The sequence below is a fragment of the Procambarus clarkii genome, chromosome 14 (assembly GCF_040958095.1).
Source record: "Procambarus clarkii isolate CNS0578487 chromosome 14, FALCON_Pclarkii_2.0, whole genome shotgun sequence".
Classification (NCBI taxonomy): domain Eukaryota; kingdom Metazoa; phylum Arthropoda; class Malacostraca; order Decapoda; family Cambaridae; genus Procambarus; species Procambarus clarkii.
In genome coordinates this window covers 36,880,943-36,908,922 of record NC_091163.1, presented here as the reverse complement: position 1 = coordinate 36,908,922, position 27,980 = coordinate 36,880,943, and the positions used below count along the sequence as shown (strand labels likewise).

Here is a 27,980-nt window from a genome sequence, read left to right as displayed (position 1 = left end):
TAAATCTGGGAGTTTTCCAGCTCTTCTGACCCAGTGTCTAAATCCGGGAGTTTTCCAGCTCTTCTGGACCAGTGTCTAAATCTGGGAGTTTTCCAGCTCTTCTGACCCAGTGTCTAAATCCGGGAGTTTTCCAGCTCTTCTGGACCAGTGTCTAAATCTGGGAGTTTTCCAGCTCTTCTGACCCAGTGACTAAATGCAGGTGATTTCCAGTGGATTGGTCCGGCAACATACCTAGCCGGTTCAACCTTCTCCTCTTCATGTCTGGACTTTCTGATGCAGGTCTATTGCATTGTTTATGGCATGCAGGTGACTGAGTCTTCATTCACAGCCATCTCATACTTTTTTTTTTTTTTTTGGTGAAGAATGTATTGGAGGACTTCCAGAGGGGTCTGTTCGTTGTTGTTGTTTGGATGATTTGACCAGTACATTATTTGTTGTGTCCAGTGGTGGTGATTCACTGCTCCATGCCACCAGCTCTGTTCTGGTGGATGCTTTGTAGTTTGATCCTGTTTCCTTGCTCCCCTATTCCAAGACTCATATTTCTCACGCTGTCTGCGGTGTTATCAAGTCTAGCCAGCCTGTAGTCTACCCCGGGTCCATAATGTTCACAAATATGCTGCTCTCGAGGAGATATTTTCTAATGTCTTGGGAGGATATGTTTCCCTGGCCATGTCTCTCTCCTTCAAATTAGTACTTGTTGCCTCTCCTCCTCTCGGGCGAGTCCTTCAATTTTTCTGTGGTTAATTTTCTACAGGGAACAACCCAGACGCTTGGTGTTAAATGTAATGAAATGCCTCTTTCTGATAGAGACCAGGTGGCTCCCTGTCTCCCTTTCTCGATCTCTCCCGTCCTTCCAGTTTCATTGGTTTGTTGGCGGCAATATTTACCTGCTCCAGAACACAGTACAGTACCAAGCTGGTGGATGACCGAACTTTTGGTCACCTAGTGGCAGTGTTCAGCACTATTGGGTTTGAGCTAGTTTTTGAGTGAATTATTTGAGGGAGTTATTTGGCAGTTTCGACACCTGTGGATGACTTATCTGGATGCTTTTCCGGTGAAATAATTGAATGTCATTTCCTCTAAGTGCCTCCTTGATGAGCCAAGTTCTAGTTCCTGGTAGGCCAGAATGACCCCCACAGCATATGTGACTTGTAGTATGGAGCAATCTCAGCAAGATAGCTACAGGGACCCACTAGGGATCTCTCAAAAACAGACATTTTGTTACATTCAACAATAGTTTTTTTCAGTGATGGTCATATCCCTATTGTTAACCCACTGTGTCCTGGCAATATTGTTTTCCCTGTCTGAGCGTGTGACATGACCTACCAGTACTAAGTGATTTTCCTTCATGGCCATGTGCCTTTTTCCTGTTGTCCATGTGACACAACATCTAATACCTTAACCCTCTCCAATTTCTCTAACTTTCCATAACCAATAACACGACCTCTAACACCTTAAACGTTCCCAACTTTTGTAACTTACCATAATCAATGACTTGACCTCTAATATCTTAAACCTTTCCCACTTTTGTAACTTTCCATAATCAATGACATAACTTGTAATATCTTAAAACTTCCCAACTCTTGTAACTTTCCATAATCAAAAACATGACCTGTAATATCTTAAAACTTCCCAACTCTTGTAACTTTCCATAATCAAAACATAATCTGTAATATCTTAAAACTTCCCAACTCTTGTAACTTTTCATAATCAAAACATAATCTGTAATATCTTAAAACTTCCCATAATTAATAACACCTCTTAATGTCTTAAACCTTCCCCCGTAAATAAATAAAATTCTTGTCGTCTACAACGGAAACAATCATGGATATGCTAACATAGCAGTAGATATTCAGTCTATTAATGGTCATTGAGAGAAAGTATCCATTATTCAAATTCAGTATTTAATCTAGTTCCATTAATCTTTCTGTTTATGCAAATAAGACATTAATAAGGGTTGCATTTACTGCAGAAGACAGAATACTTACTGCTAAAAAACTGACTGCTTTATGTCCTATAATAAAACATTTCACTGAATTTCAAAACACTGAACATTATCTGTGATTCTACATACCCGAATATTCATGAGGATGGGTTTAGCGTCTCGTATGCTGAAGGGGTGACGTGCGGTGCTAAAAGGCTTGTCTATATTCTCATTGTCATCACCTGAACTTAATGACGGATCACTCAGATCAACGTCACTGTAGTTGCCGCTGGCCACCAGTTGTTTGCAGAAATCTTAAAAAAACAAAAAAAAAAAAAAAAACAGCGTTGAAAATAATGAAATGCCAATTTCTAGGTGAGCCCTAGTGACTCCCTAAGCTACTATGCTGATAATGTGCCAACTACAATGTGCTACATCAGTTGTGGAGCTCTTATTTGACCTACCAAGGACCACGAGCCAGAACCTGGCCCCCTCAGAGAGGCCCAGGGAGCAGTGGCACATATGACAATTTTTATGTAAATTTATTTATGTCTGCCACTATGAAGGATAGGCAAACAAAAAGTCATTGAAACAAAACAGACCACTGCTTGGTTAGAAACAAGACCTCAAAACAGCCAAAAGAACTCCCTTCAACAATGTAAACAAATTATACAAATTTGTGAAATTAGTGCGAGTTAGTTCACCCCACCCCCTCCCCCACTCGTTTGGGAGGAGGAGGAGGGAGGCAGACCAGGTCAGCTGGCTGTTCCACTACCAGTTTTTCTGATGATAGAAACCACCCCAATGCCCTGGGGAAGGGAGGGGGGTCAGGGAGGTTATCTTGAAGTTATCTTGAGATGATTTCGGGGCTTTTAGTGTCCCCGCGGCCCGGTCCTCGACCAGGCCTCCACCCCCGGGAAGCAGCCCGTGACAGCTGACTAACACCCAGGTACCTATTTTACTGCTAGGTAACAGGGGCATAGGGTGAAAGAAACTCTGCCCATTGTTTCTCGCCAGCGCCTGGGATCGAACCCAGGACCACAGGATCACAAGTCCCGCGTGCTGTCCGCTCGGCCGACCGGCTCCCTAGCCACCGAAGCCACCGAGAATCGGCCAGAAATTGGCATTTCATTACATTCAACGCTGCTTTTCTGGGGAAAGCCCCATGACTCCCTGAAGCTAATTATGCATGGAGAAGAAAGAAATAGCATTTACCGGGGGGGGGGGGGGGGAGGAGGTATTAGGACAAAGGAAAGATCAACAGCTGCGACACATGACCCAAGGTCACACAAGGCCACTGAAGACCGGCAACATTCCCAAAACATCTGGCTGCCAAGACCCTGTTCGACTGCCAAAACCCCCGTGCTCGAACATCAGCCCAAGACATATCAGTAAAGACTGCTGAAAGAGCTACATATTTATGCATATCATGGGCACGAGGGAAGACTGCAGGCTAGGTAGACTTTATGACACTGCAGACGACCTGAGAAACACAAGGGGCCTGGAACAGGGAACCAGAAAAACTGGATCAACCCACAAGTAGTCTATTGAAGCAGAATTGGTGGCACGAAGGTAGCAGCCACCAGACACAGCACATGATTCACTCCTAGCTGACTCAACCAAACATAACCCATCAGAGGGCTATGGAAGCCAACTGACTCAACAATTGCAACACAGGACACACCTCCAGCCAATCAAGCGTGCGGGAACAACAAACTGTACCAAGCCCCAAGGGTAAATAAAGAATAGTCTGCCAGCTAGGACACCGGGGCCTCAGAACGCTCCCAAAAACAAGAGAAGAACCGAACTCAAAAGAGGCCAGGTCCAACACCGAGGTAGAATCCGGGTCGCACAGGAGGTATGCACAAAGAGCCACCATCTGGGGGATTAGAGAGAGAAAACCTCCGGAAGAATGAAACCGAAGAACTCAAAGGCACATGGAAACAAACCCCAGGGGGAGCCACACCTACATCAAATGGGGAGGGGATACAAGAAACCCGCCCCCCCCCCCACCAAGCAACAAAAGACCCCCTGCAGAAGGCACACGAGTCCATGAAAAGTCAAATAGGACCCAAGGGCCCAACACCGACTTACTCCCCAAGCCCCAGGAACTGCAGAAGAGGACCTCATAGCAAAGCCAACATGGAAGCTTTTCTATCTCAAGCCCACTGCTTGGGATAGAAAAGCGGAGTCCAAGGAAGAGGCCTCAGAAGAGGAGACCAGTTGGAAACGCCCATAAATCTTGGCGGGAACAGTAGGCTTAATTGCCTCCACACCCAAGTTGGAAGGGGCAAACCCCGGATCCACCCAAGCCCCATCCCAAGCTAAGCTCTGTTCTGACTCCGAACCCCTCAGACACTTTGGAACTGGAAGCAGGGTTGGGGAGGGGGGGGGGGGGAGAGAAGGGCACACCACATGCACCAGGGAAGGAAGAGGTGCACACAGAACCACAATTGAGTCAACCAACACCCCCAAATCTGAGACCCTAACACTAAGCGGGGCAAATCTGGGGCATCCAACTGCGTACACAACCTAGACCGCTGCTACACAAAAAATTGCAAACACAAAGTGGTTGCTGCCAGATACACTTCATCAGGAGAGTGGGTAAGGAGAGCAATGTACAGGGAGCAAGTCCCACACAACTCAGGGTCAAAGGTGTCACTGCAGCATGGTGGAGGCAAAAAGAATGAACGCTTGGTGGCCCAGACGACGGACAACCCTCAAATTCACACAAAGCAAGAGCGGGCCAGCAGAGGCACTCATGCAGCTACATGAAATCCCCTGAACCCACAGGGAATTTCCATGACTTACAAAGTGAGTGTTTCTGCAGGTATGCCCAGGTACTGGGACTGCTACGCCAGTAACCCCTACATAGTTGTATAGGCACCCTCGAAACCCGACACCAGCGGAAAGGACAAAAAGAGAGATCGAATGGGATGATCCACACCAAAACCATAGGTAAAACCCAAGAGGCAGAATGGTAAAAAAAAAAAAAAAAAAAAAAAAAAAAAAAAAAAAAACTGAAGTGGAATATAACACAAATGAAACTAAAAACCCAACAGGACCAAAGAATGAAAACAAGGACTGCGAACTATCAAGTCACCAGACCGTGGAGAATGCGTAAACAAGGAAGAATCGTAGACCCAACCAGGTACATAATGCTGGAAGGATGACCTCGGTGTACTGGCAAGGTCGTGTAAATCACAGTGCACCCCACCAGCCAAAAATACCCTTAACCCGAGTACAGTCCAAGACAACTGACTTACCTGAAGGGCGAGGTTCACCACAAGCGAGGAGACCTCTTAAGGGAGTGAAATCCCAAACACGCCAGCGAACAGAACCCTGACAACGCAAGAGCAGCACTTAAAGAGTGCATAGGGAAGGTAACTCTAGGCACATGCAGCTCAAAGTACATTAAACTCCTGGCTCACGCTGCATACCTGTGCACAGGAAAAACTTCAATGGCAAAACATGACTTCGACTAAGACAGGAGACAAGAGCCAAAGCAAACTCAGAGGGCGACCATTTATAGTACACATCAGTTTAACCCTTAAACTGCGCAAAACGTCATATGATGTGTGACATTGAAGGGGGTATGATTAAAAAAAATATTCAAATTATGTAAAAATTACTTAAAAATGTTAAACAAATCTCCAACTTATTGGCTTCATCTTCGTAAAACTTTCATCAAAATATTTTCAGAAATTGATTTTAGACGAATATTTAAAAAAAAAAAACCGTTTAGTTGATAAGGAGAACAGCTCCTAATAACTGGAACTGAAGGATAATGCAGTAATAGAGAGATGCAAGCACCTGTCCGACACACAAAGAAGAACAACAGTAGTAAGTGTACACAAAGTGGATATACAGTTGGTGCCTTTATATCATTGCTGAGTAATACATAATAACACAAACAACAATGAGTAATTATGTTATTATGCTCTATTTTGTTATATACCTTATAAATACATTGCCCAAACTTATTATCAGTTACTTTCAACAATGCCCAAAATTACTTTTTTAGGGGGGGGAATTTTTGTTTAGGTTTTTAGGGTTTTTTCCTCCTTTGTCTTTTATTTGTATTTGTTTTACCCTTTACATCGTGGAGAGTGCGTACTCGTCCCTCACTATGTGAAGCCAGAATTAAATTGGTCAACAAATAAATCAGTTACAACTCTCAGAACTTGGGACTGAAATTTTTTTTTGCCAATTTTTTCACAGATTTCAAACTCTATTTTCCTTGTTTCTTTAGGTTGTTTTGATGATTAGGGACCAGATTAGTTTTTTTTAATTATATAAAGTATACCCTAAATATATTCCCTAAATCATTATAATTATTATAATCATCCCTATATTTTGTTTTTTGGGGGGGTTATTTTCTTGACTTCATTTCTAGACACATTGCCCTACAACTTTCACATACTCGAGTACGAATGCCAAACAATGTTTATTACAACACACAAGTAAATTCATGAATGAAAACTGCCTTATTCATTTTCGATAACTTCAACTTCAATTATACCTATAACTAGCATTGTCAGATACAATATGCGACATTGCCATTTCAACTTACTTCAGTATCCAATAATCTAGTTTCTGACCGATTCTCACCATTTTTACATATAGTGCGCACAGCTCACTGTTTTACTATCCCCATAGAATTGATTTTTCATAAGCTCTAAATGTTTGGAGCTAAACATTTTTTTTTGTCTAAATTTGCGTACATTTCAAATGCCATATTGACAATTTTTTTTTACAGTAAACTATACTGAAAACCTATATTCTAAATATATGAAAATGAAGATCATATGCTATTGTGAGAGCATAACAACAAATGGACAGTTGGTGATATTTTTTATATTTTTGCAGCTAATTTCAAAATCTGAAGTTTTCAATAATCCATTTTATAATTATTTCTTATTTTCATGTTTTTCAAGTTACACTGGTGTCATTTAGACAAAGTTGGAGCATTTGCCTAGTAGATTATTCACAAAACATTTGAGAGAGATCCAGAAAATGTTAAAACTGAGTTCAGTGTCACACATGATATGAGGTTTTGCGCAGTTAAAGGGTTAAGAACTGGTGGTGAAGCAGCCGTCTGACCTGGTCTGCCTCCTTCCTTCTGCCAAATGAGGGGAATAAGGTGGGGCAAAGTGGGTAGAGGTGGGTAGAGGTGGGTACAGGATATCCCATTGTTTCACAAATTTTCAATCATGTGTTTATGTTGTTGGGAGAGTTCCTTTGGCTATCTTGAGATGAAGTTATCTTGAGATGATTTCGGGGCTTTTTAGTGTCCCCGCGGCCCGGTCCTCGACCAGGCCTCCACCCCCAGGAAGCAGCCCGTGACAGCTGACTAACACCCAGGTACCTATTTTACTGCTAGGTAACAGGGGCATAGGGTGAAAGAAACTGCCCATTGTTTCTCGCCGGCGCCTGGGATCGAACCCAGGACCACAGGATCACAAGTCCACTCGGCCGACCGGCTCCCCTGTGTTGAGGTTGCAGTCTTATTTCTAACCGAGTAGTGGTCTGTTTTGTTTCACAGACTTTCTGGGTGCCCTTCCCTTGGTGGTGACAGACATGATTAATTTGTCATAAAATTGATCATACTTGCACTGCTCCCTGCACCTCCTCTCTGAGGGGGGGGCCAAGTTCTGGCTCATGGTCCCTTAGGTCTATTGCCACTCAATTCCAATAAAATCTAAGTTATATGACAATACAGGAGGGGATCTATGGCATCATTCATGAAAATCTCTCTCTTGTTCTCACCTTCCATTACAAAATTACAAAACCTAACTACCTTCATTATTTAAGAGGAAGAGAGGGAGAAGAGACAGGAGGAGATGGAGGGAAGAGATGGAAAACAGCAGAGGGAAGAGACTGGAAAAGACAGGGAAGTGACAGGAAGAAGACGAAGGGAAGAGACAGGATGCAACAGAGGGAAGAGACAGAGGGAAGAGATGAAAGAAGAGGGGGGGGGAAAAGGTGGGATGAAATGGAGGTAAGAGACGGTTGGAGTCGGAGGTAAGGAAAAGTGAAAATCTCAGCTGGTTAAGGGTATATGATAACCAAAAGGTTTAAACACAAAGACGTCTAGTTAACCTGTGAGCTCGTCAACACTCTTGCCACCAGCCTTAATTTTGACTAGCTGTTCCTGCTCAACGCTCGGGGGCAGACAGCCGTTCTGCATCAAATAAACTGCATTACGACGAGCAATCTCCAGCAGACGTTTTCTCGTCACCTGAAATTTAGGATAAAAAAGATAAACGTCATCTCAATCTACCAACATCTCTTAAGCTTAATGCCTCTTTTACGTGCATGAAATGTGGTTCACAAGTTTTTTCTAGTCATCCATACAAATGCTTGTAAATATAGAGAAAAAAGGTAAAAATAGTCCCAATTTACAAAATGAATGAATGAAAATACCAATATAAGACTACAGGATATCCCATTGTTTTAATTAATTTACAAAATTTGTTCAAGGGGTCATTGCGATTGACATGAATGCAAACGAGAGTTCCAGTCAACAGTCACCCGGAAAATGGTATCAGAAGTGATCTTCGAGATGATTTTGGGACTTAGCATGCCCACGGCCTGGTCCTCGACCAGGCCTCCTTTTTGTTACACATCCCCAGGAAACAGCCCGTAACCACTGTCTAACTCCCAAGTACCTATTTACTGCTAGGTGAACAGGGGCATCAGGATGAAAGGAACTCTGCCAATTTGTTTCTGCCTCTGCCGGGGATCGAACCCGGAACCTCGACCTGTCTGGTCGAGGACCAGGTGCGGGGACGTTGAGCCCCGAAATCATCGCAAGGAAACCATCACAAGGGTTCCAGACCTAAAGGGCATGGTTCTAGACCTATGGGATATGTTTCCAGACCTATGGAGCATGGTTATAGACTATGGGACATGGCTCTAGGCTATGGGACATGGTTGCAAATTATGTGACATGGTTCCAGACCTATGGGACAAGGTTCCAGACCTATGGGTCAAGGTTCCAGACCTATGGGACAAGGTTCCAGACCTATGGGACAAGGTTCCAGACCTATGGGACAAGGTTCCAGACCTATGTGACAAGGTTCCAGACCTATGGGACAAGGTTCCAGACCTATGAGCCAAGGTTCCAGACCTATGGGACAAGGTTCCAGACCTATGAGCCAAGGTTCTAAACCTATGAGACATGATTCTTGACCCATGGGACATGGCTCCGACCTACTGGACACCTGTAGTGACTAAATGGGTGGAATATCTTGGAAGTAAACAATATACAGTACTATACAGTGATAAGGAACAGATAATTTAGTTTTTGAACTGGAAGATCATGCATGATAAATTTACTCAATCTTTACGACATGGCCACTGAGATCTTTCTGTAAAGAGACTGTCAGGCAGCCTGCATCTATCTGGACCTAAAGTAAACATTTTGATCCAGTCCCACTCAAGAAACTGTCCTGGGAATTGCAATACAGGTGTGTCGGGTAGACCACTAACGTGAATTAAATATTTCCTAACAGACAGCATGCCGAGAGCAGTGATAAAACGCAATGAATCGGACAAGAGAAATGTTAATCCTGGAGCCCCAAAAGATCTGGTACTAGTAGCATGTTCATTGTATACATAAATGATCAACCTTAAGGGCTACACAGTTTGTGAACATGTTTACAAAGGATGCTACACTATTGGGAAGAATTCAAGTCCTAGATGACTGTTATATCCTACAAAATGACCTGACAAAACAAGAGCACAGAGCAACATCTGGCAAATACACATCAATGTGGATAGTTGTCCCATAATGGAGTATGGCACAAGTAATACCAGGCCACATTCAGCCTACAAATTATGTACAAATATTCTACAGAACTCGATTCAGTCTATCGAGGTTCAGACATATTCCCAAATGGCGAGTCAGAAAAAGTAATACCGGCACTGCCACACTCTTATCTCAAAGGTGCAAATAGAGTGAGATATACAAAGTTTTAAATGTAGATATGATAGAGCCCAGTAGGCTCGGGAATTTGTACACCAGTTTATTGACAGTTGGCAAGCAGGATCAAAGAGCCAAACTTGACCTCCACAAGCACAACTAGAAGAGTACATCTCATTTTGTGATCTTGGCATCTCCTGTATTTTCAGCACCACAGAAACTATTATAGTATTCCTCAGAGTCTAGTCGGTAGTTCGTGTGCCAGAAAAGTTTAGGGATATGGGTTCAATTCCAATGAATGACTTCAATATTTTCTTCTTATACTATCCTTAGCTTTATCAATACTTCAACCCAATTTTGGTGAAAATCAGAAACAAAAATTAGTAATTTTTGTATTCAGTATAAAAACACACAAATGCTCACAAGCTAAGGGAACAAAGGTACCAAAAAAATATTAGAAAGTTTTCTTTTGCAAACAGAGGTAGAGTTGGAACAAGCCAAATGAAAAGGTGGTGGAGGTCAAAACCGTCCGTAGTTTCAAAGCGTTATACAACAAAGAGTGCTGGGAAGACGGGACACCACAAGTGTAGCTCTCATCCTGTAACTACACGTAGGTATTTACACAATGTCAGTAGATTCAAGCTGTCATATGACAGAGTATTAAGAAGATGCGACACCACAAGCAGAGCTCTCATCCTGCAATTACACTTAAGTACATAACTACACTTTGGTAATTACATCTGATTTGCAATATCATGAGATATAGCAAATGATCCCAAGACATTTTACATATGGGCAACATTCGTACGTCGCTACAAATACAGTGCGCAATAATGCAACCATACCTTGTCCCTGAGGTCTGCTGTCGGGTCCCGCGTTCGTCTGGAGCGAGATTTGGACCTTGATCGTGACCTGGAGTAACTAATAATATCAACAGTTTTAATAACATTTTAGTTAAAATACATGTAGGTATTCATAACAATAGAAGTAAGAAAGCTTTAGTAAGGATTTAGGTATAGATTATACAGCACATACACTATATTGTTTACTACTTTTGTATAAGATGCAACTAAGATGAAATTATAAGGCCATGGTCCTACCAACAGAGCCACTGATGCTCACAATAAGGAAGGGTCTTAGAAATACCTCCAGATACCTTAGTGGTGCTCTAGGTTTAAATTCTTAGTTGGGAATCAGTTACATACTTATTGTAAGATAGCTTCACCCTCACACGTGTGGGGCCCGAGGTTCAAGTCTCCTAGGGCTCAGATGAATGGAAGACTTATTGTAAGCATCCACGGCCTGGTTGGTAGGACAACAGTCTCATGCTCTTGAGGCCCGAGTTTGAATCTCTGATGATTTAGTAGTTCAGTGTGTAAAAGTACATACAGTGGGATATGCCAAAATGGATGGCATACTAAAATTGTATAGTAAATGAAGAACCTAATCTAACCAGCCCAAGGCGCATACATATGAAAGACACATTTTTTTCAAGTACATTCCTGGGAACACAGTACATGCCTAGGGCTAAGATGGTCACTTCAGTTGTCTTACGGTTCGTGATAATACAAACTACTTGCCTAACATGTAAATCATGCCATTATTCTTGCCTTACAGACAAGCTCCCTTTAATTATATCAACCATGGTAGATGCCATAGTGAAAAGGATATACAAAGTTGGCAATACATCCATAATATCAAACCTTCAATTAAATATATAACTATTACGACCAAACAACACACCAAAAGATGGAGCAACGACGACGACGTAACGGTCCGTCCTGGACCATTATCAAGTTCGTATGTGGTCATCATATCTTCAGTGGTATAGTCATCCTATCTTCAGCCACATTATTGTGACTCATCATGTACACACATAAATATTGTATGGACAAGCCCATACTCATGGAAAAGAACATGTCAAGTCCTATATAAGGCCCATAAGGAATGAATAACCCAACACTCACATATGACATTAAAGTGGTGACAATTTGCTCCAAGGTGGACCCTTATCAAGTCCTCACTCTCATCCCATTTGCTGGTTTGGTTAATTATTTCAGCCACATTATTGTGACATTCTCTGCCCAACCGAATCATCACTCATACGTCAGGCTGCGAGCAGCCGCGTCCAACAGCCTGGTTCATCACTCCAGCAACCAGTAGGCCTGGTCGACAACCGGGCATCGGGGATGCTAAGCCCCGGAAGCACCTCAAGGTAACCGATAAGATAGCAAAGAAAATTTGCATAACACTGTAACTAGGCAAAATATTATTTAACATACAGTACATTGTCCCAATTACACATTCGTGTGTAACGTTACCTTTTACGATGCAAGCGAGAAGAGCGATCCCTAGAGCGAGAACGGGAGTGTCGCCTGTGACGTCGATCATAATCCCGATCCTTATTGCGGGAACTACTGAAAAGCAGAATTAATTACTATTACCTTTAAAATTAAGATTTTCACAATAATAGTCATGTTCTACTTGGTTTTATCTCTCAATTTATGTTACTGTCAATATAGTATTAGGCAAAACAGATTTAAATATTATATTGCCTAAATATTGTGACCATTTATTGTATACATATATCAAGATTAACAATATAAATTTTAGAAAAAGCTACATAATTATGATAGAGGATTGTGATCTTGTATGAGTGTTGAGTGCAACTAGCAGGGGAATGAGAGTTCTTGGTGGACCATAATGGCACTCACTTAAGGAGCATCTGAGAACCTCAGCTCACAATTGCAGCTACACAACCATCAGAAATAAACAATGAAGAAAATGAAATCTTAGAGAACTTACCACATTTTTAACAACAGTCCAGAGATACTGTATAAAAGATGCCAAATCGCCATACCATCCTTTATGTTGAGTTTAGCAGTGCATAAAATAAACTTTGCATCGTTTGCAGATATATACAAAAAATAGATAACAGAAGGGAAAAGTTGCCAGGATCCAAAGCCCATAACTGCTCAAAATTATTTGAGACATTCCTAGAACCCAAAAACACTAAAAAAAAATATTAAAATTTAGTTTTCAATGTAATAAAATGCCACTTTTATAAAAGCACAACACTGTACACACTCTTGTATAAGAGGAATTCCTGAAACCAGCAACTTCACGAACAAGAAGACACAGATTCAAGCTAAGGAAACAAAGGTGCAGAAAAAATATTAGCATTATTTTTTGCAAACAGTGGTAGACGGTTGGAACAAGCTAAGTGAGAAGGCGGTGGAGGCCAAAACTGTCAGTACAGTAGTTTCAAAGAGTTATACGACAAAGAGTGCTGGGAAGACGGGACACCACGAGCGTAGCTCTCATCCTGTAACTACACTCAGGTAATTACACAACCAGTATCGGCGATCAGTTATCCTGGATATTATGTACAACCAAAGTGGGGATCTTCAGTGACCTACAACACATGTTAGCCAGCAATCATTTGGCCAGAACACTATACATGCTAAAGGCTTCACAAGAGTGTAAGAACTCTTGTAACGTGCGCTCTCACCTTGAACGTCGTCTAGATTTGTGCTTCTCTCTTGACCGCGATCTCGTTTTGTCTCGCTCGTGGCTTCTGCTTCTTTCACGGCCTCTCTTCTTGTCATCTTTGCTCTTTTCCTTATCTTTTCGAGATTTCCGCTTCTCTTTACTCTTATTTTTGTTTTTCTTAGACTTCTTCTTGCTGTGGGATTTTAGAGCTGGTTTGTCCTCTGGCTCTTCATCTTCACTAGCTATCTCTCCTTCTTCCATGCCTGAAACACAATAAAACTATTTATTAAACTGACTCATTCAAGATTCGAACTCAGGCCAGAAAGATAGGAAACTGTTGTCCTACCATTCAGACCATGGATGGTCACTTAACCCTTAAACAACTCAGCTAATTAAAAGTCCTATATTGTGGTGCACATGGAAAAAATAATTCAGAAGCAGTGGCAAAAAAAATTACATTTGGCAATTGCAGCACAGGAGTTAATTGCAGAGAGCATTTGGATCTGTTTAGTGGTAGCGGTTTTCGTGGGGGTTACTAGGCGGAGGTCAGCTGCATCAGCACCTCATCCTGCAAAATGACATCGTCTGATGTCACATGGGCATATATGTGATTTCTCACATAATTTATAGGTTGTGTGGGGTCTTTGTTCTCCAATTCAACATTCCATAACATGGCATTTATTCACATTAAATTCCATTTGTCAAGTGGTGCTCCATTTACTAATTTTGTCCAGGTCTTCTTGAAGGGCATGACAATCATCTAGATTTCTTATCTTCCCTATTATCTTAGCATCATCAGCAAACATGTTCATATAATTCTGTATACCAACTGGTAGATCATTTATGTAGACAATGAACATCACTGGTGCAAGAACTGAACCTTGTGGTACTCCACTTGTGACATTTCTCCAGTCCGACACACTGCCTCTGATTACGGCCCTCATTTTTCTATCAGTTAGGAAATTTTTCATCCATGTTAGAAGCTTACCTGTCACCCCTCCAAAATGTTCCAGTTTCCAGAACAACCTCTTATGTGGAACTCTGTCAAAAGCTTTTTTTTAGGTCCAGATATATGCAGTTAACCCAACCATCTCTATCCTGTAAAATCTCTGTGGCTCGATCATAGAAACTGAGTAAATTCGTTACACAGGATCTTCCAGATCGAAAACCATACTGTCTTTCTGATATTATATCATTTTTCTCCAGGTATTCTACCCATTTAGTTCTAAACATTTTTTTCCAATATTTTGACTATTACACTTGTCAATGATAAAGGTCTATAATTAAGGGGGTCTTCCCTGCTGCCACTTTCGTAGATTGGAACTATGTTAGCCTTTTTCCACACATCAGCTACAACTCCTGTATACAGGGATGCCTGAAAAATCAGTTGAAGTGGAATGCTGAGCTCAGGTGCACATTCTCTCAGAACCCATGGTGAAACACCATCTGGGTCAACTGCTATATTCTTACTTAGCACCTTGAGCATTTTTTCCACTTCGTCTCTAGACACCTCTATGTGCTCTATGTGCTCTAACTCAGGCAGAAAACCAAGAGGCATGTGTTTAGTCTTGCTGTTGTGCAGCAGTTGCTTGTAAAATTTGGTCAAGGAGGACATGTTACAAAAAGAGTTACAAGCCTAACAATGCCTCAAGCTGCTCCAACCAGACTGGCTTTTAGTGACGACTTTATGATACCAGCTTCAATATCTAATTTATAAAGGAAAATGGGCAAAAGGCACATGTGAGTGCATTGTCTGTGAGTGTATGCCCAGGAGAGGGAGGGAGGGAATTATCAGCGGAAAGTGCCAAGCCATTACGACTATATAGCACTTGGAAGGGGGTCAGGATAAAGATTTTGGATGGGAGAGAGAAGGGACAGATACAGTAGATGAGAAGTCATCCAATTAATCTCTAGCAAAGATTCCAGAAACAAACAACAATTGTATTTATGATGATTAAACCACACACACCAGAAGATGAGGAGACGACGATGTTTGGGTCCAGGGCAGACTGAAACGTGGTCGTCTCCTCATCTTCTGGCGAGTGGTTTAATCATCATATCTTTAGCCATGTTATTGTGACTCATCACTTGCAATTGTATTTATGATCCTAGCATACTGCACGGCAAGCCAAGAACTTAACCTACACACGATATAATTATTATGAAAAGCTGCTTTTACATGTTTCTTGTGTCAAGATCTGATAGTGCATAAGCTTCACATGGCATCAAAAGTGTCACAAGCTTTTCTAATTGTTTCTTATGCCATGATCTGATATAGTCTAATCTTCAGACAATGTCAAAATTATCACAACAAGCTTATCTCAGCTTTTTTTTTTTAAGATGTGATATACCTATGATCCTATAGCATTAATATTATCCAATATAGATAGAAACCACAACAGATGGAAATTATGCAAGGAAGAGTCACACTTGACTTCACATCTTACTAATTTGACATTTAATTAGACATGTTCATCTCAATGATACTGGCTCTATATGGAAATAACATTAAATAAACACTATTTCTTATACAGAAATAACATTTAATATGCATATTGTTTGATAAATATAATTAAGTAAGCTTACCGTTTTCTATACAGAAATAACATTTGATAGGCTTACCATTTGCTATATCATCATCTTTCTGTTCTCCGTTTTTCTTCACTTCTTCAGTGACTGGTACTTTGCTTTTCTTTGTCTCTTCTTTATCTTCCAGTTCCTCTGCTTTGTTGCCAACTGCTTCCTGCTTCGTTTTAATTATCTCCTTTTTGTCTTTAATCACTTCTGTTATTTCCACTTTTAGGTCATTCACAATATTTGAGACGTCCTTTTTTGCGCCTTCCTCCACATTCTTCTCTTGGCTCGTCTCTCTTTTATCATCATCTTTCTTTTCTTCCAAATCTTCGGTGCTCTTCTCGTCTGTGTCTTTGGGACTATTCTCGTGATGGTTGGCTATTTCTTTAGCTCGTCTCTCCGCCTCTTCCTGAGCCTGGAGGAACACCAGGCTGTCCTTTAGACTCTTGATAATGATTGTTTTGGCTTTTCCTTTTTCCGATCCTAGGGCAAAGGAAATAAGAAAATGGTTAAAAAGGTTTAACATAAAGCATTTCTTTACAGTGAAGAAAATTTGCACTGACATTTAACTTAAGAAATCTATATTACATTTAAGATACAATAACTATACAGTATTAAAGTCAAGACATCTATAATGTCATGAACAAATAACCTAAATGTATTGTAAATTTTTTTCCTGTGGAATGAAGACCAAGTGGGTGAGCCCAACCCTGCTTTGCATGAGTCTAGTTCATCTTATGCTCCCTAGCTCCAGTTTGTTGTTGTTGTTGTGGTTAGCTTGGGGGCAGTTACAACACGGGACCTAGATTCACTAGGCACCATATATGTCTTCTTAAATGGCTGTGTTATAATATAAAGGTTCTTATACATTTACTAACAAGGCTCCTACGCATGATTCAACAAAGTGTTCAAGCACAGTTATTAGGGATTTTATTCTGGTTCACCTACGCCTCGACAAATGTCACTAGTGCTTTTCGTTTGACCAATCGGAGAGAAGGTAACATTGTTCATCTTACTGTAAAGCCAATCACGCTGCTGGCTCAGTTGGAGAACATGCCATTTTGAAACAAAGTGAAGATACCTTCACCCTAAACTGTGCAAACTCTCAACTAAAGAGTGGAAATGCTATGATCTCCAATGCCCACATTTCCATGAGGGGGAGGGTCAGGTTCTGGCTCGTGGTCCCCGACAGGCCTAGAACTCTACCCACATCGACTGATGCTAAATAGTTAGGGTATCCATATCAGCCATGGATAGCTCCGGGGAGCTGTAGGGGCTCCCCCCCCCCTAAAAAACATTAAAATATAACCTAATTAAAAAAAAAAAAAGCACAACTCTCAGTGCCTTAACCACTGCACTACGCCAAATGCTGTTTTGAGAGTTGTCTGGTTTTTTTTTTTAATTAGGCTATATTTTAATGTTTTTTAATGTTTTCATCACTGTGTTTTAAAATGAAAATAGTTGAGTTTCTAAACATTTTGACATTAACTTTACCTGAACATTTATAAAAACAACAAAAATATATCCTTAACAATTGCACTATGAAGTTTTTGCCAAAAACAGGTGCGCAGTGCAGGGGTTAAAGCGCTCTGTGCAGTACTGTGGTTAATACAAGCAGAAAAGTCTCAGGAGGATAAGCTGTAATTACATAAAAAATAACCCATTGTGGCACAGTGGTAGCACACTCCCACCATTCCTCATGACCGATTTTGTCTGGGTTCAAGCCCTCTTCAAAGATGATTGACTGGGTACAAATCCTTAACCGTTTCTTCCTGTTCCCCTGCAGTAATTGGGTACCTGCTTGTTAACCAACTGGTGATTTTTATTCCAGGCAAAACTAATAGGGTAAAGCTTAGCATGAGTTATGGGAAGAAAAAACTCTAAGCTTGGTAACATAAATCAGAGGTCATCTACTCTTGTATCCACCTGTGGGGGGGGGGGGGGGGGGGGAAGACAGCCACCAGGACCAGGTACTGTAAGTGGTTTGAGCCTCAGCACTACCGATCACACCGGTACTAGAGCGAGTTAAGCGTGTAAAAGCCAGAGCCATAAGGACCAGTCATTCAAGCCTTAGTAATACAGGTACTAGAGTGAGCTAAACTTGTATTTTGACTGTCTTTTAGAACAGAAAAATCGTACCAATACTGTGTTTCCTCCTTGTTATGGCATCAATGGAGCTCTTAGAGATTTGTGCTTGTGAATACATTAGTCAGAATAATGTAACTCTGGCTGAATTGATTCTCCAGAGGCTCTCAAGCATATTGAGTGATCCTGTAGTGATGCCATAGCTCTTGTGGCATTGATGCCTAAAAAATCTGCTAACTGTCCAGTGATGCTTTGACAGTGTTGTCTGATCACATATCCCACCTGTGGGAGTGGGGGGGGGGGGGTACATTGGAAGGTAAACAAATTCAGCGTTGAATGCAGCAATACTACTTTGTTTTTGAGGGTCCCACAACACACAACACACTAACCACTACATGTAAGGAGCATAACTGACTGGCTTCTCACAGTGTTCAAGAGAGAAGTCAACAAACACCTCCAACAAATACCTGACCAACCAGGTTGCGATTCATATGTTAGGCTGTGAGCAGCTGCATCCAACAGCCTGGTTGATCAGACGACCAACTGGGAGGCCTGGGTAGAGACCGGGTCACTGGGCCATTAATCCCCAGAAGACCACAAAGGCCAACATAAGGTAGTCCCTCAATGGCTTTCCAAGTTACTGAGGAGTCCTTTCAGAAACTCTAAGTCTATAGTTTAGAAAATGATCTACCATATAATACAGTACATCTAATGGTCTCCAAAAATTATCAAAATGTATTAGAAATACACTGTGTATAGTATTGTACATACCTTCTTCCTGCTTGGCCTTGTTACAATCTTTAGTCTTACAGCTGTCTTGCTCTTTGTTAAGCACGTCCCCAGACACAACCGGAACGGGGATTGCTTTCAGGTCCAAGTCAACACCATCTACGGACTTCAGTTCCTTCAGCGACCCATCAAGCTCGGACAATGGCTGAGGTAGAGGAATGGAGCTGGGATCTGGGATAGTTAGGGTTGGGATCGGGAGTGGTATGCTCTCCAGTGCAATCACACCCCGAGAACTGTTCCGTGCCTTGAGTCCGGGATCCGGCGGTGGGATGCAGTTTAGATCCAGATTTTTAGCATCGACGCCTTTAAGCTCTCCAGCTATAGTGGAATTTTTAGCTATTTTATCTAATAAATTACACGTTTCATTTGAAAAAGAAGATATTTTAGGAGATTTTGAATTTGACCTCTTTGATTTTGATACTGATCTTCTTTGTGACCTTGACCTTCTCCGGGATCTAGATCTTGATTTTTTGGGAGATTTGGACCTGGATTTTCTTTTGGATCTTGATCTCGAGTTTCCTGTGGACCTTGACCTTGAATTTCTTTTGGAGTCTGATTGTGATTTTACTTTTGATTGTGATCTTGATCTAGAGTTTCTTTTGGATATAGACCTTGAGTTTATTTTGGATCTTGACCTTGAGTTTCTTTTGGAGCTTAATCGTGAGGTTTTATTTGAACCAGATCGTGAGTTTCTTTTGGATCTTGATCTTGAATTTCTTTTGGATCTTGACCTCGAGTTTCTTTTGGAGCTTGATCGTGAATTTCTTTTGGAACTAGACCTTGAGTTCCTTTTGGATGTACACCTTGAGTTCCTTTTGGATCTCGACCTTGAGTTCCTTTTGGATCTCGACCGAGAACTTCTTTTGGATCTTGATCTCGAGTTTCTTTTGGATCTTGATCTCGAGTTTCTTTTGGATCTTGATCGCGAGTTTCTTTTCGATGCCGACCTCGAGTTTCTTTTGGATCTTGATCGCGAGTTTCTTTTCGATCTTGACCTTCTTCTTGAGGATGACCTTGAGTGTGATTTAGAAGATCGCCTTTTTTTAACGTGCTTTGGTGTTAACGATCTTGAATGTGATCTAGACGATCTCTTATGGCTTTCTGATGCTTTGGGCGACTTTGTTCTTGATTTGTGATGCCAAAATTTTGACTTGGAACGTGATCTTGAATTTTCAGTACGTCTCGACTGTGACCTGGATCTCGACTTGGGTGACCTCTGCCTAGCTTCCCCGAGAGGCTCTGGCCTCGAGTGGATATTATTCACCGTCTGGGATACGGGCAGTGCAGGTGACCGGGACTTGGAGGGTCTAATTTGATCATTCTTGCCATGCTTTGCCTGTGATTCATCCTTGTCTACATCACATCTCGACAGAATTTTATTTTTGGTATCAATTTCTACGCTTTTTAAGGAAAAATTTAACTTCAGCTTTTCTGATTTGGATATATTTTTTTGCCTTTCTTTCACATCTGGAGACAGTGCCTTCTTCATTTCTTCCTGTACAATCAATTTTTTTATCAAAATTTGATTTTTTAATTCAGTACCAAACACAAGGCAGGAGGAGAGGTCCTCGTCCTCTGGGGGCTTATGCATAAGATCGGCAGAGAGACGCTGGTACTCAGGAGATTTTTGTACAGTGTTGGCAGAGAGATGCTGGTGCTCCGGAGGGTCTTGCACGAGACTGTCAGGAAGTACACGCACAAGGTCTCCAGAGATGTGTTGAGTGTCACGAGGTTCTTGCACAAGTTTGTCAGAGACGTGTTGAGCGTCAGGAGCTTCTTGCTTATGGTCATCAGGGGGCTCTCGAACAAGGTCATCAGAGACGTGTTGATCATCAAGAGGCTCTTGCACAAGGTCACTAGAGATGTGTTGATCAACAGGCTCTTTAAGTTCACCAGAGATGTGTTGATCCTCAACAGGCTCTTCAAGAAGGTCACCAGAGATATGTTGATCATCAAGAGGCTCTTGCACAAGGCCACCAGAGATGTGTTGATCATCGAGAGACTCTTCAACAAGGTCGTCAGAGACATATTGGTCATCAGGAAGCTCAATATTTTCCTTTTTCTTCCTCTTCTTATGTTTATGCCGTCCTCCATCCCCTTTCTTTCTGCGCCTTCTCTTCTTTTTCTTCTTGTCTTTTTTCTTTCTTTGTGATTTTCTTTTTCCAATCTTTTCACCGTGTACCTCATCTTGAGCTTCACCTTGAACGGTCCTCGATGTGCTTTTTACCTCCTCGTCGCTTCCACTGGACTTAGAGTCACTTTCATCATCCTCACTGTTGTCCGAGTCTGCTATATCTATGGTCAATTTACCTTCTTTGTCATGGTCTTCCTTGGTTTCTTGTGGTTTTGGTGATAACGGGACATTCAGAGAACTGAAAAGCTCGTTTATGATTTCATCAGATGTTTTGTTGCTTTCTGTGTCCCCCATCTGCAATATTAATTGTTAAATGTAATTAAAATCATTTTGATTATGTAGTATATTCTTCAAATAATTAGCATATTTAGAGAAAAAAAGCACACACCTGATTGAAAAACTAAAATTTCAATATTACTCTTATTACAAACGTACACACACATGCGCGCGCCACCAAATTATGAGGAAATGAATGAGGATCTCGACCTGCCTGCGGAGGGTAGACTAGGTAGCCCTGAACATGTCCCTCCAGTAGCTGGTGATTATGACTAATGAGTACCACCACAAGTCAATATAACTATCATTGCTATGGCTGTGTTTCACATTCCTTGTCTAGTAACTCTTGCTGATCACTGAATGTATTGATAACACATTGTAACACGATTTTTGTCCCTGGGTTAGTAAGTGTTATTTGCTAATTGCTTATGCCTAAAAATGATAGAAAATGTCTATTAATTCCTCCCTCAAACTTTGCTTTTGTGTCCAGGACAGTCATGTTTTGAAATTGACCTATTTCCAATATGAAAATAAACAAATTTGTGTCTTTGTTCACATAAAGTAAGAAAATACAACATGATTAAAAATTAACATATATTTATACTAAAGTTATACAAAAATGCCAAAAGGTTTAGAAGCAGATAGTTTTTGAGATTTACGATTATATTGTAAATTATTTTCACGAATCAACCCCCAAATGCAGTCTCCCATTGTGATCTTGTTTTACTGTCCTTGGTAGCTGCATTCAAAGTCCAATATAACACTTGCCCGGCTCCTCCGAGAACGTTCCCTGGGTTTTTAATTTATCGGGATATGGACATTGAAGAACATCCTGCAGTCCATTGTGCCACAGTTCTTCACCTGTCTCTAGTCCAGTTCCACATAATTTTGGGCTTTGTGACTGCCAAACAAACCCTAAACTATGTGGCAAAGCTATTCAAAGCCACTTTTTCCGTTCGGGTGAGCTTCTTGAGGAATTTCTTGCACTCCAAGATTTTCTTCATATGTGGTCGTCTAACAAAGACACCGGTTTTCACCTACGCCTCTGACAGCTTACGGATTATTCTTGAGGGCACTTGAAGGAGCTGCAAACTCCTTACGTTTGCAGCCTTAACAATCGAGCTGTGACAAATTGTTTCATATGGCCCAATCTGATGTGCAGTGGTGCCATCAGCACCTTCCAGGGGTCCACGAGTGGCTCTCACTTGAAATTGTTTTTCCCCACAGAGAACCCTGTGGGAGAGGAAGAGATAACTCTGTGGGGGAGGAAGAGAGAAATCCGTGGGGGAGGAAGAGAGAACTCTGTGGGGGAGGAAGAGAGAACTCTGTGGGGGAGGAAGAGAGAAATCCGTGGGGGAGGAAGAGAGAACTCTGGGGGGGAGGAAGAGAGAACTCTGTGGGGGAGGAAGAGAGAAATCCGTGGGGGAGGAAGAGAGAACTCTGTGGGGGAGGAAGAGAGAACTCTGTGGGGGAGGAAGAGAGAAATCCGTGGGGGAGGAAGAGAGAACTCTGTGGGGGAGGAAGAGAGAATTCTGTGAGGGAGAAACAGAGAACTGTATTGGGGAGGAAGTCTGCTGTTGCCAATCCTGCCTGTTGTAGTGCACTTTGGGGAGATTGAGAGTAAACTTTACTCCAGGATAATGTTCAGGATTAATGTGTACTTGCTGGTTGGTCAGTAATCTATTGGGCTTAATAAACGTGCAAATATTGTATAGGTGTTTGGTTGGGAAAATGAGAGGGTGGATTTAGTTTTTGGTAGGTGAGTGGGTGGGGGTGTGGATATAGGTTACCAAAGACAGTTTGGCAACAATTTTTAAAACCTACCTAGGCCAATCCAACCAAACAATATGTATGGGTTAATTAGAAGTAGTTTTTTAGTAATGCTTATTTATGATTTAACCATATTGCCCAGCTCCCGTTCCCTGGCCACAACTTCCAGATGATAAATTTTACGACAATCTGCCGATACTTGGAGATCTCGGACGATAAGGTATCCGATGTCCTCCAGACCCTTGTACAGTTTAAACAACTTTTTACCTCGAAGCAGAGTATAAATATCCCTCTTGTAAAAACAATTAAATTTGGGCAATAATTTATTACACTTTGCAGTGGCCATCGGTGCAGGTTCCTGAAGTCCACCACATACTAACAAGCGTACATCCGGAGCGCTCCTCATGCCTCTCTTTTAACCCTTAGACAACGGCTATTGACAAATGGTCATACCCGTCTATGGCCATAAAATAAAAATCCAACAAATCATTTTTGTTATAGAATTATTAACTTGTATGAAGAATGTAAGAAAAACATGAAAATAAGTGAATATCTATCGTTTCAGTGGGTGGAGGCGCTCTGCAAGGCTGCTGCTGTCACGTGTCAACACCCGGTGCTTGATCTTGTTGACTCTTCTGTTTTATCCTTTGATGTTTCACTGAATGTTTTATCACTTGTTTTTCTTTTTTTACTTCCACAGAGAGCTTTTATATCCATATTTGCATCATACATGTCGAACATGTCAAACAGACAATAATTGTTTAAATTATCATATGATGATAACAACATTCCCCCTAGGAACATTTGTGACAATAACCGCATTTGTACCATGAAATTGTAGCAGGACTTTTTCATGGGTCAAGGTAAACTACATTACATCCAAATAGCCGAAAAAGTACCATGGTAAGGTAATGTAATTATCAAGAGATAGCACTAAGCCATTATGCCCTTATATAAAGGATTATACCTGTACTAGTATATACAAAAAGTCTCAAACTGTTGGCATATTCTCAAGAATCAAATATTACGTTCCCCACTCTGCTCGTCTTACACTGTACTACGTACTTGCTAATCTATCCCTATCTTACATATGGTATCTGCGCATGGAGCTCAACCACTGCAAATTATCCCAAGCCCATCATCACTCGGCAAAAATCTGCTATCAATACTATAACAAACTTTGTCTTCAGACAACCCTCAGTCCCTCTGTTTAAGTCCTTAACATGCTAAACACACACTCACTCCACACATTCTCGTGCTATCTATATGTACAAAACCTTGTTCCTAAATGCTAATCTTGATCTGAAACTCTTCCTTGGTAGATATAATACAACCCATGAGTACCACACCAGAAATAAATTTCTCTTTGATCTCCCCAGAGTCAAACTAAATCTGTGCAAACACTCTATGCAAATAAAAGGACCCAGTTTATGGAACTCATTCCCTGATGATTTAAAAAAAATTCAGCCAATACTTTATTCAAAAGCAAAACCAAAATATACCTACTTTCATCCACAAAGTTTGTTACATTGTGCTTCAAACTCACCCAAATTATTACTCAAAACATGCAGCTTCACCAGTTTAATCTGCACTATCAATTTCTAATGCGGTTATCATGTTGAACTCTAATGTACCTATCACAACATTTATTGCTTAGCCTAAGGACATACAGGAAATGCTGTGTGTGTTAGTGGCTTTGCAAGAGTGTACTATTCGGTGTACTTCGACGCTATGCATGTTAGTGCCTTTGCAAGAGTGTACTACCCGGTGTACTTCGACGCTATGCATGTTAGTGGCTTTGCAAGAGTGTACTACCCGGTGTACTTCGACGCTATGCATGTTAGTGGCTTTGCAAGAGTGTACTACCCGGTGTACTTTGACGCTATGCATGTTAGTGGCTGTGCAAGAGTGTACTACCCGGTGTACTTCAACGCTATGCGTGTTAGTGGCTTTGCAAGAGTGTACTACCCGGTGTACTTCGACGCTATGCGTGTTAGTGGCTTCGCAAGAGTGTACTACCCGGTGTACTTCGACATTATGCGTGTTAGTGACTTCGCAAGAGTGTACTACTCAGTGTACTTCGACATTATGCGTGTTAGTGGCTTCGCAAGAGTGTACTACTCAGTGTACTTCGACATTATGTGTGTTAGTGGCTTCGCAAGAGTGTACTACACTGTGGTGTACTTCGACGCTATGCGTGTTAGTGGCTTTAGATGTGTACCACTCAATGTATTCACCTAGTTGTGCTAGCAGGGGTTGAGCTCTGCTCTTTTGGTCCGCCTCTCAACTGTCAACTGTCAATCAACTGTTACTAACTACTTTTTTTTCCTCACACACACACACACCACTTGGCAAATGGAATTTAATGTTAATAAATGCCATGTTATGGAATGTGGAATAGGGGAGCATAGACCTCACACAACCTATATATTATGTGAGAAATCTTTAAAGACTTCTGATAAAGAAAGAGATCTAGGGGTGGTTCTAGATAGAAAACTATCACCTGAGAACCACATAAAGAATATTGTGCGAGGAGCCTATGCCACGCTTTCTAACTTCAGAATTGCTTTTAAATACATGGATGGCGAAATAATAAAGAAATTGTTCACGACTTTTGTTTGGCCAAAGCTAGAATATGCAGCGGTTGTGTGGTGCCCATATCTTAAGAAGCACATCAACAAACTGGAAAAGGTGCAAAGACATGCTACTAAGTGGCTCCCAGAACTGAAGGGCAAGAGCTACGAGGAGAGGTTAGAGGCATTAAATATGTCAAAACTAGAAGACAGAAGGAAAAGAGGTGATATGACCACTACATACAAAATAGTACAGTAACAGGAATTGATAAAATCGATAGGGAAGATTTCCTGAGACCTGGAACTTTAAGAACAAGAGGTCATAGATTTAAACTAGCTAAACACAGATGCCGAAGAAATATAAGAAAATTCACCTTCACAAACAGAGTGGTAGACGGTTGGAACAAGTTAGGTGAGAAGGTGGTGGAGGCCAAGACCGTCAGTAGCTTCAAAGTGTTATATGACAAAGAGTGCTGGGAAGACGGGACACCACGAGCGTAGCTCTCATCCTGTAACTACACTTAGGTAATTACAGTTTGGTAATTACACACACATACACATATAAAAAAAACAAAATATAAAAACGGAAACCACGTACAAAACTCAGGCAAATCATAACATAGAACGAAGAGGCAATGTAAAGGATCTGGGTGTACTCATGTCGGAAGACCTTACCTTTAAAGAACACAATAAAGTAGCCGTCACAACTGCAAGAAAAATGACAGGTTGGATAACAAGAACTTTTCACACTAGAGATGCTATACCGATGATGATACTTTTCAAGACGATTGTGCTCTCTAGAGTGGAGTACTGCTGCACAATGACAGCCCCTTTCAAAGCTGGAGAAATTGCTGACCTGGAGAGCGTGCAGAGATCCTTTACTGCTAGAATCCACTCAGTAAAACATCTAAACTATTGGGACCGACTAAAGAGCCTAAATCTGTACTCCCTTGAGCGCAGGCGGGAGAGATACATAATAATTTACACGTGAAAAATATTGAAGGGGCTGGTCCCAAACCTGCACACAGAAATAACATCAAATGAGACCAGACGACATGGCAGGATGTGAAGAATACCCCCGTTGAAAAGCAGAGGTGCAACAGGTACTCTGAGAGAGAACTCTATCAACATCAGAGGTCCGAGACTGTTCAACACGCTTCCACTACACATAAGGGACATAACTGGCCGACCCCTCACAGTGTTCAAGAGAGAACTATCAACATCAGAGGCCCGAGACTGTTCAACACGCTTCCACTACACATAAGGGACATAACTGGCAGACCCCTCACAGTGTTCAAGAGAGAACTATCAACATCAGAGGCCCGAGACTGTTCAACACGCTTCCACTACACATAAGGGACATAACTGGCCGACCCCTCACAGTGTTCAAGAGAGAACTATCAACATCAGAGGCCCGAGACTGTTCAACACGCTTCCACTACACATAAGGGACATAACTGGCCGACCCCTCACAGTGTTCAAGAGAGAACTATCAACATCAGAGGCCCGAGACTGTTCAACACGCTTCCACTACACATAAGGGACATAACTGGCCGACCCCTCACAGTGTTCAAGAGAGAACAATCAACATCAGAGGTCCGAGACTGTTCAACACGCTTCCACTACACATAAGGGACATAACTGGCCGACCCCTCACAGTGTTCAAGAGAGAACTGGATAAGCACCTCCAAAGGATACCTGATCAACCAGGCTGTGACTCATATGTCAGGCTGCGAGCAGCCGCGTCTAACAGCCTGGTTGATCAGTCCAGCAACCAGGAGGCCTGGTCGACGACCGGGCCGCGGGGACGCTAAGCCCCGGAAGCACCTCAAGGTAAGGTACACACCCCCAGGAAGCAGCCCGTAACAGCTGTCTAACTCCCAGGTACCTATTTACTGCTAGGTAACAAGGGCATCAGTGTGAAGGAAACTGCCCATTTGTTTTCCGCCAGCAGCGGGGATTGAACCCCGTCCGTAGGTCCACGAATCAAGAGTGCTGTCCACTCAGCCACCCCTAGTCAGCATACTCAAGTGTACTGTGCATGTACTATCCCAACCAACTGCACCTTCATGTATAATCTGAAAATAACCCCAAGGTTAATGGGGTGGGGGGGACCTTCAACAAGCCGCCGGCTTCCTGTCCTGGTCGAGGGCACTAGTGTGGCCCTCAGGTAAACTCAGCCCCCCGCCAGCCAGCCAGACTCCACCACCACAACACCGCTAAACCACATTAACCACACTCTCCTACATAACATCTCAAGAGCCCAAGCCTCCGCCACACGCCCGAGGCCACATTAGGCCAGAGGAGCCAGCTCCACGTGTCAAATACTCCCAGAAACTTCTCCAAAAATGCTGAAGAATGCCATGACTTACCAGGCCGCTGTTGGCTTTTGTTGACAACTCTAGCCGCAGTAAACATCGACATCCGCCTTCCACA

The 27,980-nt window shown here is 42.0% G+C and overlaps 2 protein-coding genes across 12 annotated transcripts in view; one reads left to right on the top strand and one right to left on the bottom strand.

Moving 5' to 3' along the window:
• LOC123770466 (NK-tumor recognition protein) overlaps positions 1 to 27,980 on the bottom strand; it is a 75,745-nt gene extending 47,765 nt beyond the window's left edge. For 6 of the 11 annotated variants that reach the window (XR_011228470.1, XR_011228471.1, XR_011228472.1 and 3 more), the window contains exons 1-8: positions 27,917 to 27,980; positions 18,774 to 21,219; positions 15,966 to 16,400; positions 13,363 to 13,606; positions 12,173 to 12,268; positions 10,697 to 10,772; positions 8,027 to 8,165; positions 2,075 to 2,238 (exon numbers count right to left, since the gene is read on the bottom strand). Coding sequence is in view for 8 of the 11 variants with exons in the window: in XM_045762331.2 (XP_045618287.2) it covers positions 2,075 to 2,238; positions 8,027 to 8,165; positions 10,697 to 10,772; positions 12,173 to 12,268; positions 13,363 to 13,606; positions 15,966 to 16,400; positions 18,774 to 21,219 (3,600 nt within the window). In the remaining 3 variants the exon portion in view is untranslated. Of the gene's footprint in view, positions 1 to 2,074; positions 2,239 to 8,026; positions 8,166 to 10,696; positions 10,773 to 12,172; positions 12,269 to 13,362; positions 13,607 to 15,965; positions 16,401 to 18,773; positions 21,220 to 25,918; positions 26,060 to 27,916 lie in introns of all 11 variants that reach the window. The other 5 variants (XM_045762352.2, XM_045762370.2, XM_069324484.1 and 2 more) reach the window with 4 other exon arrangements.
• On the top strand, positions 24,703 to 25,212 carry LOC123772667 (uncharacterized). Its single transcript, XM_045765949.1, has one exon. It carries the CDS (start codon positions 24,703 to 24,705, stop codon positions 25,210 to 25,212), a length of 510 nt encoding a protein of 169 aa, XP_045621905.1.